At 45.1% G+C, this 15,302-nt stretch overlaps 1 protein-coding gene across 4 annotated transcripts in view; it reads left to right on the forward strand.

Moving 5' to 3' along the window:
• Window positions 1-15,302, forward strand: part of znf385c (zinc finger protein 385C) — a 120,022-nt gene that overhangs the window by 90,417 nt on the left and 14,303 nt on the right. For all 4 annotated transcript variants that reach the window (XM_047570854.1, XM_047570853.1, XM_047570855.1 and 1 more), the window contains 2 exons: window positions 7,667-7,809; window positions 13,208-13,318. In XM_047570854.1, coding sequence (XP_047426810.1) covers window positions 7,667-7,809; window positions 13,208-13,318 — 254 coding nt within the window. The remainder of the gene's footprint in view (window positions 1-7,666; window positions 7,810-13,207; window positions 13,319-15,302) is intronic.

Below are 15,302 nucleotides of genomic sequence, written 5' to 3' on the forward strand. Positions count from 1 at the left end.
GGTGGAAGGGATTTAGATGATCTGCAGACCATTTGATGGCAAGAAGGCAATTCACCGAGTCTGTGCAAACTCTTTTGCATAACAATGAATGTAATGGTAATGCACAGAACGGTTCTTTTTCTTTTCTGTTGCGGATCATACAAAAAAAAAAAGCGAATGTTATTTCCTGTAGTGTTTACAAATCACGCATCATTTTCAAATGTAAATGAGTCATTAATTGTAAAGAGCTTATTTTTGTCAAGTGATTCAGGTGAGGAGCGTGCCACTGTGTTTATCTACAGCCTCACTGTCATTCCGCATTAATCACAGCTTCATAACCAACTTTATGTCTGTATCTCAGTGTCTGAGTAAATGTTTTTCTCGCTTGCTCCTCTCATCTCATCAGCGGCAGAGTTAAAATTAGAAAGCAAAATTCAGTGTTTTTTTTTTTTTTTTTCCTCTCTCCTGCACGCCCCGTCCTCCCTCCTCGAAGATCCAACCAGCCCGGCCCACCTACCATATCTAATCAGTTTATAATGAGTCGTCACACTCGGCATGACGGCTGTGTGACGCTTGGTTGACCAGCCTGATATTTATTCATGTAAAAACCGATGTCGCACTTAATGCCACTTCCACAAATGACTCAATTTGCTGCGGAAATGAACCTCATCTGAGTTCCTGTCAATCCTGCCGCATTTCTGCGCACAGCTTTTTTTTTTTGGCACGCGCGTGTGTGGGGCGCTACTTGGCGTCACTTTATTATTTGTTTTTTTTTTTTGACATGACACCGCAAGATGGTAACGCTAGTCGTGTTAATGATGACGGACAGGCGGGCTAACGGTGACTCGCAAATGGACGCTTATATTGTTTGTCACATTCTAGCTTTGATCATTTTCTGGCTTTCCGACACTGGATGTGTTTTGAAGGTTCATTTTGTTTTTACCTGGAGGGAGATGTCCAACAGCTGTCGTTATCTTTGTAAACCAAAGGGAGGAGATTAGGAGTGTGGGTGATTTATTGAAGCGACTCACCCTGAGGCTTCAAAGCAGAGGAGCTAAAGTAGTTTCTTTTCTAAACGCTTCCCCGTCTTTTTGCAGTTTGTCGTCACATTCAAGTTCTGTGTACAGCTGCCGCTGCAGCAGAGCAATGACTGGCCATCGGCGCCATCTGCATAGATTAATGTGTTTGATATTTCCCCTCTCCGCCTCCTTTTTCCCGCGCTGCATCAGGAATCAGTAGCATCTCCGCTGCCCGCCTGCAGCCCGGGCTGCCTCGTAGGCCTTCGCAGTGGGGAAAGCTGAGCAATTTGTTTCTGGATGGCTCGGGGCTTATCGTCTCTGCTTGACAGATGGGCTTCGCCTCTGCTCAGGTTGGGTTTGGTAGCAACGCACTGCTCGCTGCTTGCCTGACAGAACTCATTATAGACACACCCCGGGTGAAAGAAGCATCTCCGCGGGGTCCTGTTACCATGATTGAGCCAAATACCGTGGACCTAAACACACCTCTGAAATGTTTTCTGCGGTTTGAGGTGCAAATGTAAAATTTATGAGTTATTGGTTCGCACCTGCTTCAACCCAGCATGCTCCAAATATTTTATCATGTCAAAAAAATCAAAATAATAAAACTATTAATGTTGTGATGTAACACTTTGATAGCAAGAAAAGAAAGAAATTATTAATTTCAGGTCTCTTTCATTGTACTTTTGAAAGTCCTAAGCTAGCTGTCTATTAAAGCCAGTAACACAGGCTACTTCTTTTGATGAAGCAATGCTGCTGCAGAGGATGTATATTGATCTAATTTAGACCTTAATGTCAGGTCATATTTTATTTATCGACTGTAACTTAGCCTCCACATAGCTTTATCCGAACTGTGATGGAGCTGCCCGAGCTGAGGTCTGGATCTCCGTATCAATCTCCCGCATGCTAATCTCACATCGCACATCCTGTCACGTTGTGCTCCGTGATTAATGAAGCGCCAGAGCATTGATGGCACTGATGTAACCCCGTGCAAACGGTGAGACTGATCGATTACAGGTGCGTTTTCCCCCGGCTCGAGAGAGGTGTGAACCGACTCGGCCTCCGAATTCGTGTAACTCCTCTAAAATTAGACGCAAAAAGAAAAGTTATGAAGTCATCTCCGTTCCTGAGAGCGCTCTATTTTCAGGCTCGGGGTCAAACTGTGCTTAGCCTTGCGTATAATCGGGCCACATGGAGCAGTCTGCCACCTTCTGCAATCCAGGGAAAAGAAGGGGAAATGAGGGCAAAACTACATATGAGAGAAGTTGAAGAAAAAAAAAGCAGATTAGCTTAAAATAGTATCACAAAAAAAGAAGCATGCAAAGATTAAATTTAATCCTTATGAAAATCCTTCCCGACCTTATTAGAAATCGACTCAAGTGTCCCCGCTTAAACTATCTCTGTAGATGGAGATTTTTCAATCTCTTTTAACTCCTCTCCCTTCACATGGACTCACACACACGGAGAGGGAAAAGGAAGTGAATTGTGTGTGCGCGGTGGACAAGCAGACACCTGAACATTCTGACATCAAACAGGGCAGACATGGAGCTCAAATATTCCTCCAACGTATTTATGGCATAAACTGTGTCTGCCTGCTGTGCGCGTGCTGAAACACAGACTGTCATGTGTAGCACATGCAGTTATCAGCTTACACACTCCGCTACACAATATGCATGCGCGGCGCAGCCAGCACAGCGTGTGGAGTGACCCAGAAATAAAAGAGCAGAAATGTAATTCAAATAAACAACTTTAAAAGGCTTTAGGGGGAAGGTGAAGAAACCAGATAGGAAGCAGGGAGGCTAAAATATGAAGGCACTGAAAAGGTGTGAAAAAAAAAAAAAAAATGGAGGCCACTCACCTGAAAAAAGAAAAATGGCTTGCAAAAAAAAAAAAAAAGGAAAAACACAAACAAACGAAAAAACATCTACACGCTTACACGTATCCGGCCACTTTCCGGGTCTGCGCCTCACGTTTGGAATGACGCTGCTGGTGCAGAGAAACCTATATTCCTGTTCGTTTCATGCAGCTGATCTAATCAAATTTGCTAAATGGGAGGCTAATTAAAGTTCCTTTCTCCACACTGTTTCATGTAATCAGTCTAGTCACGCGCTCATCTTGGAGAAAAAAAAAAAAACTGGTTTGAAGATTATCATCGTCCTCGAAGAAGGAGTAGGGAACAGAAGTGAGGGGCTGTGGATGGAGACGCATCAAATGTGTCAGCCTTTAATTAAAACTGATTGTGGTTCCCACGGTGGTTCTTCCACCACCTTCTGATCAAGCGGAAGCTAATTTTCTGCTCTCTTCCTCCTTTCTCCCTCTGTCCTTCCCTACTACTACTACTCCTGCTCCTACATTCGGACATCCAGCAGGCCTCAGATGTCCCCCGCAAATGGACGTGAGCCTCTAATACACCATGAGGCCAGTTCACAATTTCCAGACGCTATTTGTATGCATAGCGCGTCTTGGATTTTTTCATACCTCGGTCAGAGAGATGCTCCGTTTGTTCGGTTACCGTAACTAAAAAGCTCCAGTTCTGTGTTTGTGCAGGGAGTTGCAAGTTGCTGGCTCCTCGCGTTGCTGTCAGATCCGGTCCCATCAGCCCCGCGGTCTGAGGCTGGGGGGATGGTGAAACAGTGTGGCAACAGTGTGGCAGATGCACGATGAGCAACCCCCGTGTTATGACTCGTGCGTGTGCATGTCAGGACGCGACAGCGTACATGTTCAGCACGCGGTGGCTCCAATCACTGACTGGCATGTCAAAGGAGACGTTATTGTGCGCATTTGGCTGCAAACAAAAAAGCGCCGTCGTGCACGGTGCAGAGTAATTATGCTCGTGTTGTGCCTGCACTCAGCGCTGGTGATTTCACCGGTTAGTGATATCCCTTGCAAATGGCCGTGTATTTAAGTTTAGATGTGTAGGTATTCATTATCACAGCTGGATGATGAGATCAGAGGCTGGACAACGAACATCCAGCTGACTGTTACTCAGCAGGCGGTCACAGCTGAGCGTCAGAGATGGGATGCGTAATGCCCTTAAATTCTGCCAAAATCATAGAAAGAATTAGCTCCCGCTCGCGTAAGATCCCGCAGCCTCTAAGAAGAAAAACACGAGACCAGAGATGAAGGCGAGCGCAACTCTGGTGAACTCCTTTAAAACGTTCCCCCCGCAAAAGATTTCATCATGTTTCTTTTTCTGTCGGGCGCTATAGGAAAGCGTGTAATAAAAGTCATTCTTTTGCTTCATCTCACCTCTCTGTTGTGACTGTTAAAGGATTTAGCAGCAGGAGTGGTCTTGTATTTTCTTTTTTTTTTCTACTCCCCACCCCCCAGCAGTGTTTTGTCTTTTTTTACACAAACACCGCAGCCAAAGTCACGAGGGCCCTCGGGGGGCCCAAAGCAGTAGACTGCCCTTGTGTTTTCAGCCTCTGTGGATCGCGGAAGAGAACAAAGAGGGTTTTGCCGCTAAGAACAACAGACCTTCCATAGCTAGAATAAATGTTTTGCGAGATTTGCGTTTGACAGGAAACGAACGGTGCATTCATCCGATCCTCTTGGGAGTGGTTTGTCAGTCAGAATTGCTCGGCGTACCTGGTGCACCTGTTTTTAAGCAAATTTATCCCGATTGAAATTGCAGGCTGTATTCGAAGACGCGAGACAGCAACAGACAGGAGGAGAAGAAGGTGGAGATCCAGTCACCCAACTCAGGACCCTGCCGTGCCAGCGACTATCCCACATAATTAAAGTGGGCCGCAAATAGAAAGGCAGTTTTTCCTCTCCTCCCCTCCTTTTTCTCCTTCCTGTGTGCCGTTCAGCTGCAAGAATATGCACAGCGCAGGGGCGGGGTGGGCGTATTTAGATGTGAGAAAAGGTAATTTGTCAGAAACCTAAGGGAGCACTCGAGTGATGACAAGAGAATTACAGTAGAAGAAGGACTTAAGGGTTGAACGGCTAATTCTGTGACAGCGGAAGAGAAATGGGCAGGAACGGCTCAGCGTGTTTGCCCGCGTGCTTCGGAATCCATTATTTTCTTATAGGGGCATGTAGAAAGTAATTGAAAAATCGATGTTTGAATTCCACGGCTCGAATGCACCACACAAACATACACGCATCCGAGTAGATGCAATGTGACGCTGGCTGTTGTGTAACCAAGCCCAGTGAGTCATGAGAGGGAGGAATGCGCTGTTGTGATGGTTGGAGGAGGAGGGCTGCCTGGGGAAGGACGGGCAGAGACAGTCAGATCCGTTAGCAAAGTCATCTGGGAGAGAGGAAGAGGCTGGACGTTTGGTTTCAGGCCTCGCCTCAAGTGCCAGTGGTTGTCTGGACCCAGGACCGCAAGTGATGCATAAATAAATCTAAGCCTCGATGCAGACATGACTCCGGACAGAGAGAGCATATGTGCACTTGACCACATTACGAATGCACCCATGTACATGTGTAGGCAGGCAAACACACACACGGAAAAAAAAATTAATAGAAAATGAAGCTGAGTGAGAGGTGGAGATTACCAAAAAGTCCTGCCTGAAATAACGTCTTAAAAAACATCCTTCTTGCAAATAGCTCTCGCAAAAACACTGGAACCGACTTCAATTTGATTCAAATTGCGCTCCTGCTTGAATCATACACAATATGTGCCAAGTGCAAAATTATACCTTGTTTGATTTTGTGCGAATGTTGTGTGACTGTGTATATATTGACTTCCCTCTCGCCCTGGGAGCTATTTGTTTTCAGAGGTGCGTAGGCAGATTTGTTTGTATGAGTTTAAGTGTGGCTGCGTGCGCGCGCGATGCTCATCTTGTACACGCGAGCGCACACGCTCCCTTGCTCGGCTGTCGTACACGCCCGCGTTCAGGTTGTGCCTCCGTGGCAGCGTTATCATCCGCAGAGGAAAACAGCCAGCCCCTGATTTAATAAGCTGCCTAGGGAGTAACAGAGAGGTGGGAAAGCACTATCAGCTGATAACTGTCCTTTTCTTTGATAGCCCTGCCAAGCGAAAACTCAGCTTCTCCTTGTTTTTTTTTTTGTGTGTGTGAACGTGCGTGCTGCGGAGCGGGAGCGACCCCCTGCCGGCTGCTGCCCACGTGTCTGTAGCCTGTGTCCGTCCTGTGCTGCCTCGCTCTGGGTGTCAGACGGACAGCAGAGGAGAGCGCACACATGGCGAAGGCAGGCCCAGCGCCGAGGAGCATATGCTCAGAGCTGCAGTGTTTCAGACCCCCGCCCACTAACCACACACACACACACACACACACACACACACACACACACACACACACCCTGCGTCATGGCTTCCAGTCCTGCCAAGCCGCGGAAATCCACAGGCCAGACTACTGACAGGGTCCCCATCTATCATTCTGCCCCGCGACTGCATGTAACCAGCCGCACGGCAGCATCATCATGTAGCTGCAGAGCGCGAGAAAAGTGAAAGATGCTACAGCAATACAACAAACAAAAAAAAAATACGAGAACATTCTTCAGAGCAACTGGTGAGCTTTATTTTGACGGGTCCTGTTATTTTATCGAGTGTGATGGCTTTGTAGCTACGCTTAAATGGTATTTGGGTGAACAAAGTGGAATAGCTCTATATTTCCAGCAGCTGTGTTCAAAACCGTTTTGTAACCAGGCAAAAGAATGGGGATGGGTTGGGTGCTCTTGTTCAGACTGCGCGGCGAAGCAGCTTTTTGCCTTCATTTGCCTGTATAGCTGTTCAAAAAAAAAAATAAAAAAAATCATTCACTTACAAAAAAGGGAAAACGAACAAAAGGGAAAAATACTGTCAGTCATGGAACATAACCCACAGTTCAGCAAACACTATTGCGATTCACGGCGCAGTTTTTTAGTTTCCAGTCTTTTGTCTTTATTGATTTCAAGTACACGGGAACATGTACAAGAACAAGACTCCGAATTGAAAAGATTCCTCTTTTTTTGTGTTTCGAAAAAGCTGCTGTTTTTGTAATGCCAGTGATTGCTTTTCTCCCCCCCGCACACAATGGCGCAACTGCCTCAACGCGTATGTGGACAAGGACTCGCATGATAGGCGTACTATGGGGCGGCCACGGTGACCCACAGCTGACACCGATGATTGATCCTGGTGCCGGGATAAGTGCCTGCGCACCACCAAGCGCACCGGTCCACTGAAAAGCAGCCAGGCGGAAAATTAGAAATCGCTTCATCCCTGGTCCATTTGAAATCCGATATCTCCCATCTTCCCCTCATGCCGGCACCTTTCCTTAGCCAATAAATCAGTAATTAAATGATGTGTTTATGTGTATGTGCGTGCATGTTCATGAGGGGCAGGTGCGTGCCCTTGGGGGGTGATGGGGGTAATTAGGTCTCCAGTATGGCCCATCACCCCCGAAACACCTCCTTTTGTCTGCATAAAAAAAAGAAAGAAAGAAACACCTCTTTAAACAGACTGTATTTTCCCAGATACAGGCACATGCTCTTTCACACACACACACACACACACACACACGTGTGAGTTTTTGCAATGTGTCCTGGGCGTCAGCTGGAGGTGTAATGGTGCATCTGGTATCAAATAAATCAAAGTCAGGCCTCCCCTTAGTGCTGCATTAGAAGTGCTGCTCCTACAGTCACACTGAGACGGAGAAGTCCCACGTGTTAGCATTTCCTAATGTTTTTTAAACGTCTAACATCTATCTCATTGCGTTGTGCAGGTACATCAGCCCAGGGCAGCCCGCTTTTGGCTTCCCTCCCTGTCCCAGGACGGCCTCTGCAGCCTCAGCTCGACCTCAAACACCTCCTGCCCTTCAGACTCAATGGATCCTCTCCCCTTAGCCTCTTCCCTAACTTTAACACGGTGAGTCCAATCTAAACATAGCGCTTAGACACCTGTGTAATATAGTACCTCATTAGACCCTGCAGAATATCAGGTATAAAGCTGACTTTCTGCTTCTTGCACTTTCTTTGAAAGTACTTGGGAAAATAGGGATGAAAAATTAAAGCAAAAATTTCATTGTCAACGAAAACAACTCCTGATATTCATATTAGTATTTTTTTTTTTTTGTGCTCGGGGACCACAGGAGTTATACCCCTGTGGTAAGGGTCAGCTATATAATCCATGTAATTCATAATTTTTGTGCAAGTGTTCCGCCTCGCGCTCTCTGGGTTTATGTCAGTGTGCGGCATAAAGAAATACAAGCCTATAAAATCGTGTCCTTAATGCTAGCTGAACTGCTGTTCACTAAATCACTGTCTGCCCTGTCAGACTGCAGCTCCCAGTACTGCGCAGAGACCTTACCTTGGGTTTAGGTTGTAATCTTTATTCAAGCAGTGTTTCACCTCTCATCATCTCCGGTGTCACCTCGGCATCAGCATCTCTACAGATGAGACCCTCATTACTTTGTTTCAAGCGTCAGCAACAAACAGTTTGGTTTTCAAGAGCTTCGGCTCTGATGCTTACCTTGTCTCAGTGCCTGGAATTAAGAGCTTGTGTCTTTGATCCTTTGCTTACCAGCTCTGTGCCCATTGTCGTTCTGTGTGTGTGTGTGTGTGTGTGCGTGCGTGTGTGTGTGTGTGTGTGTGTGTGTGTGTGCGTGTGCAGGCGCCTCTGATTTCTTTGATCCTAGCTTTTGAGCGTGTGTGTGTGTGTTAGGTGTGTGCACTCCTCTCACTGCACTGTGAAACTATCTCCAGTTCTGTGGTCTGTAAATGAAACATAAGCCAGAGCTTTGGCTCCAGTATACACTTTACACCTTTTCAACCCAAGCAAAAAGCAAAAAAATAAAAAGGTTAGACAAAGGAGAGAGAAACAGGGGGTTGGGGTGTACCTACATATAGCTGGCTTGGTCTTTACAGTGAAGGACGCGTGTGGGAATGGATGAGACATAAACACTTACCGTATGATACGTAGGTATGGGGTCACCAACCTGCCATGTTAAAGGTGCAGTTTATTCATTTGTTCCACCACCCACTGCTTTGGGTCATGGGGTTGCCTGCTGCCCTGTTGGGGATTGAGCATGTTAGCAGCAAAGGCAACATGGTGAACCCTCACTCCTCCAGCACCCTCACATATTTATATTAGTGGTGGAGGCAGTGGGTCGGTGTTTTGTCTGTGTTTTGCTTATGTTTCAGTAGGAGGATTATTGTTTTTCATTCTCAAACCAGTGTCGGTGCTTCACAGCTCTGTTAAAAAAAAATTTTAAAAAAATCTGACCACCCTCGTTGAATACACATTACATCACTTATTTTTGCACATTATACTTCCATATTAATCTATGTATAGTAACAGTCCTTTTATACAATAAGGGCAGTAGATTGAATGTATCCAGGAAGCTAATACAAAGGAAATCAAATTCATAGTTCCAATAATATTCAGTCAGTCATTGTTAAATAGAATACAACCTGCAGAAGGAACTGGAATCTACAACAACCAGAATGCAGAAATTATGATAAGTGCGGAAATAACATCAAATCAGTGTCGCTTCAGTCCCGGGAGAAGATGATTAGCTTCCATAACACACAGTCTGACAGCACAGCTGTGGCATTAATCACGAAGTCCATTCAACAGGGAGCCCCTGGTTCTCTTTGCCCTGATAAGGCACACGTTGTCCCAGGCGTGTGCAAGGGGGGAAGATGAATGCACCTGTCTTCAAACTAAATATCCTTCGGTTCCCCTGGTGTCCCTTCCTACATCCTCCCCCTCCCCACCTCATCGCCGGTGTTTCTCTTTCTCCCTCTCTCTCACTACCTGCGCTGAAACCCCATCACGAACTCAGCCGCCCGGTGCGGGATAAGTTCTGTCTGCACTAGGATGGAGGGGGCGAACGGAAGGCCCGGACAAAAGACGCATTTATAGCAGTCGGTTCAGGATGGCTGCGGACAGACAATGGACACATTCTTCAGTTCCTAAAACAAATAGCTGTGTGCAGCCCGCCCAGCTAAGGTGGACAGAGGGCAGCAGGACTGGGAAAGCTAGGTTTCCATGGCCTGGCTACAGCTGGTGAAGGGAAAAGTGAGTTGCTCCCAGAGGTAGCCTTGAGTCAGGTAGAGGCCAAAATAAAGCAACAAAGGGAGAGACAGCCCTGAGGGAGACACACACTTCCAGCATTGAAGTTTCATTGTCAGGTGTGTTTATATTCCCTCTCACACCTGGCCTTTAGGAATCTGTAGTAAATAGACTCCACTCTAGCAGAGGAGACAGCTGTCTTGGACACAGCGAAGCTTTGTGTGGCATAGAGGGATCTCATGTTGTCCAGGCTTGTGTAACAGTAGGAAAGCAAGGCAGCGTGCCACTCTAGCTGCCATCAACACGCAAACACCCCTTGATCTCTGTGCAGCTGAGGTTGTCAGCAGTGCCACCAGTGAGCGTGGCGGTCCAATTCATTTTTGAGACCCCTCCCTATTCAAGCGGAGGATTGGACTGGGCCAGACGCTGTGCCAGGCTGGGGTAAGATCCAAGGTGATTGTTATATTTGATACCGCGCTGAAGGGCATCGCTATGGAATCGGCTGTCATTGTGGATCTTTATGATGAAGTCTCTGCTTCCCCTCCCCATGTCCCACCTCTCAATACAACCTAGGGCTCTTGTTCGTGTGAGAGCAGACAATCCTGATAGTTTAGCAAACACTGCATCAAGTGTGAATTGGACACACTCAGAAATTGTGTGTAAACCCAGTGGCCAATTATTTAAATCGGAAGATAGCAGCAGATTCAGTCATTCAGTCCTCTGCTTTTACTGCTTGAGCAAAAATGGATTTTAACCCTGAAAGTTTCCAACACAAAATATCCCAAAAAAAGTAATTGCACCTGAGTTCAGTGTATTTTTCCCTTCATCTTTATTGCATAATACGAAAGTACTCAGGTGCACAGAAATAAATGTGAAGTTTAAACCAACAGCCAACATTTCAGCCCCTCGTCCGTTTGTCTGTGCTTGCTGTTTCAGGTCGCTTAAATTCACCACAGGTACAAACAGTGAATCATTGGTTCATTTACAACTAGTAAATATGCATACACGTTATGCACACTGCGCTTATAAAGATGTACACTGAACAGGCACAGCATTATGACCACCAACCGTTGGTCATAATGAAAAACGCAATTCCATCACTCCTGCAAGTTGGTGAAGTGAAAAACACTGATTATCACTTCGTCATGGCGCCCAAGAATGGGCAAGTGTAAGGAATGGGCCAAATTATGATGGCTGGATCAGAGCATCTCCAAAACTGCAGCTCATGTGGGGTGTTCCCACTCTGCAGTGGTCAGCATCTATCAAAAGTTGTCCAAGGAAGGAGCAGTGTTGAACCAGAGACAGGACTGTGGGTTGTCACGGCTCATTGATGCACATAAGGAGCGAAGGTTGGCCTGTGAAGTCTGGTCCAACAGACCAGCTACCATACCTCAGATTGCTGAAGAAGTTAATACTGGTCCTGGATAGAAATGTGCCCACGCTGACCTCTGTAAACCACCAAAAGCACCAACAATGGGCACGTGAGCTTCAGAACTAGACAAACGGAGCAAAGGAAGAAGGTGGTTTGGTCTGATGAGTCATGTTTTTTTTTTTACACCACATGTTCTGTTGCAACCTGGGGAACACATGGCACCAGGATGCTGTGCTGTGATTTTTGGGCAATGTTCTGCCGGGAAACATTGGGTCCTGCCATCCATGTAGATGTTACTTTAACATGTACCACAAACAAGTCCCAGGTATAGTGGCCCCACTTTGCAACTTGCCAGATACCACACCACACCTTCGGGGTCTAGTGGAGGCCATGCCTCAATGAGTCAGGGTTGTTTTGGTAGCACTATATTAGGAAGGTGGTCATATTGTTATGCCTGGTTAGTCTATTTGCTTATACTGAACAATGCTAATCCTCATACATTGAGACTTTGAGTAAAAGTAATGTTTTAATAATGATGCCAACTATGCATAGCAAAGGAAAAGGGGAAACAAATGGGAGAAATTCATACAAAAGTTCAACGATTACAATACAACAATGAGAACAGGTGTTTTTTGTTAACCCGTGGCCGAGACTGCAACGTAGGGTTGTAGAGTGGAGATACACTGTGATTTATGTGAGTTTACCTTGCTCAATATATCATTTTAAAGACACTTTCTGTCGCAAAAGATGCCAGCACATTTTCTGCATGCCTTAAGAATATATATAAAGAAGAAAATAAGTGAAATGGCTTGGATCATCAGTTAGCTACAGTTAACCTAATAGTGTCTTAACCTAATAGAGGGGGGAGAAAAGATTTTTAATTTAATTTTAAATGCTTTTTGTTCTTGGATAGTATAGCTAACTATCAAGAGGAACTTGGGTTTTACACAAATAGATGAATCTTGGCTAATTTTCTGGTATGTAAAATATCCTTCTTATGTTTGGTTGCGTTTGTTCCCTGACTGAGTTTTGTACTGTACGTATATATCAGGGATGCAGCGTTCACCTTTCTGTGTTTGTACAGTGACAGATATTAAAGCTGTGTGGATACTGCACACAGCTTTGCAATGTGTTTTGCGTGCAGGTAAACTTAAAAGGCGCACGGCGACAGATTACTGCGATCAAATACAGTGGTGGTCAAATCACCTGCTTTACATTTATTTGCCTTCTGTCCTTGCTTCATTGAACCGCAGTTAGAAAGCCTAACAATTAGCTTTAGAATTTATGTACTTTTGCTCTCGTTATAGCCGTGCTTCTTCATTCTGGCAGTTCGTAGCAGCAGCGCAATAATTAGCTAGCATGCATGATAAAGTGGGACTCTCCCCCGAGGTGGTGCCTCGCCACCTTATCTCTTCAATCTCGAGTGCACCCTCTATTGCGTGAGAACAAGTTTGGCTGTGACTCCTAATGAGCACTTAACAATCACAATACAGTCTCTCATCACGTTGCTTTATGTAAACGCTATAGAGGATGAGAAAAGCCTTCGTAAGCCCTAAAATAATAGTGCGCTGGGATGGAATTGCGTTGAGGAATAGATATGTTGTTTTCATGTTATTTTCATGTTAAAGAGTAAAGTTTTCAGATTTATGCCAGAGGCCTGATCAGCTGTCATGTAAAGACATTCAGGGCCCCTACTTTCTTCTTTGCTTTCTCCACATGGGTGCCAAATGCTGCTTTGTCAAAAGTTGCCAGAATAACGTTTATCATTAAAATCTGCTATAGCTGCTAGGAGGTATTCCTCCTCCTACTCTGAGGCAAAGTTGCCAAATCATATAGAACTAATGCAGCTTGTGCTGGTCGTTTGTTTGTGCCTCTCAGATGGACCCTGTCCAGAAGGCAGTGATCAACCACACATTTGGTGTCCCTCAACCCCTCAAGAAGAAACAGATCATCTCCTGCAACATTTGCCACCTGCGCTTTAACTCAACGGTAAGAAACGCCTCCTGGCTTTACGCTGTGGTATTTATGAGAAAGATGTTGTAGAACATTAAGAAACATGCTAAATGATTTCTTAATGTTGTTTCACATGTATTACAGCTCTTTTCATTCCTTCTGACTCACTAAATGTGTATATGCTGTGTGTGCGTGAGAGCCAATATGTCTCCCTGAATGTATGTGCTTTAGGTGAAAAGTTGGCAGCTTGGTTTGGGGTTTTTTTTTCAGCTATATGTGTGAAAGTTTCTTCAATTTGCCTTTCAGAGAAATCTGTATGTGTGTGACTGCAAGTTGTTTTGGTATGAGGGATTAGACAGCAGGGAGAGCAGTCATTTATCAGCAAAGAACAGAAACAATCAGCAGCCACAGCAGGAAGCAACATTCTCGGCTCCCCATTCCATTCTCTCTTTTTTTATTTTTTTTTTTCATCCTCACCACCGCACAGACAGAGACAGACACACGCATGCTCGCACACATACACGATTTGATGTGCACAGGCAAACCTACGCACTAGGGCGCGCACAGGCAGACATCCCATGATATTTTATGCATATTCATAATAAACAGATAATAGTCCAGAAAGACTTCAGACATCTTATGTCTGGGCACAGAGAAATGTGCACAGTCACAGTCACACATTTTTATTTGGACTCCATCTTCAAAGACGGTCTGAGGCACAGGAGACAAGGAGCTGAGGGGAGAGAGGAGATGCAGACGTGCTCTTCACACACTAAAGCAAATCCCATCGCCTGCCTCGGCGCGCTGACTTAAAGAGGAGTGTCACGTCTGACTGTAGCTTTATCTGTCTCTCGGAGAGCTTGAATACTTTCCTAACACTTCCATGTAAACTCAGAGTTTGCTCAGATATTAAAACCATGTTTTCCCTGTGCATAAAGCTCAAAAGCAAGCTTACACTGCTGCTCAATATAGCACACGTTGACCTTAAAGAGCAATTTAATATCAAATGACAATGTTGCTTTTGCTGGCTTCCAGTGGTGCAGCTTTTCAACCAGTTTCACTGACATACTCCTGACCCTAGGAGGGCATGGCTGCACTTGATACACCCCTGTGATACCGGTACAAAAGAACCCACTTTTAAGTTCACACGTACGTTTGCAGTATTACCTAACACGACACATCCGTGTTAGGTAAAAGCAGTATGAAGCAGTTAACTCTAGTTAACTGCTTCGTACGTTAGCATAATTAGTTCCTCTGCAGGAACTTTGACTCTGCCTGGAGCAAAGGAGGAAGTCAGCTGCTATTACAGTAGAGCAACGAAGTCTGCAGAGGTTGGGGTGGATGGATGGGTTAACAAAATGTACGATCACAACCAGGGCAGGTCTCTGCATAGAATTCAGGTTCAATTGTCCGTGTGAAGAACAAAAAGCTTCGCTCTCTGTTTCTCAATTGACTGTTAATCCCAAATTCCCCCTGAGATGAAGCTGACCACAGGCCAAGTGTTCTGGTAGGTAGCTGGCTAAATGCTTGAGCAATTTGACAAAGATTCATGGTCAGACATGTTTGATATTGTCACTGTGTCAGTCTTTGTGGAAGGATGTATAGTGGACGGCCCATTTTTTTTTGTTTTGTTTTGTTTTTTTAAACGTATAAAAACACACAACATTTCCTGAAACGACATCTTGTGGATGTTTGATGTATTTGTGCAAAGCATTTGTACAAACTATGGGAGTAGAGTCAATCTTGTCATCTAAATATAGATAAAGTCAATTTCTCTAAATGTCTAATTGTATTGTTTAGTATGAATATGCATTGCCTTTAATGATATGATTCTAAAATATACTTATCAGCAAATGAAATGATTGACTGGGTATTATTAGATATTAAAATATACACCCATCAGCCACAACATTAAAACCACTGACAGGAGAAGTAAATAATGTTGACCATCCCATCTAGATCAGACCAGACACCCCCACCCCAGAGCAATGACACTCCTTGATGGCAGCAGCCATCCCCA

The sequence above is a fragment of the Mugil cephalus genome, chromosome 20, assembly GCF_022458985.1.
Source record: "Mugil cephalus isolate CIBA_MC_2020 chromosome 20, CIBA_Mcephalus_1.1, whole genome shotgun sequence".
Lineage (NCBI taxonomy): Eukaryota > Metazoa > Chordata > Actinopteri > Mugiliformes > Mugilidae > Mugil > Mugil cephalus.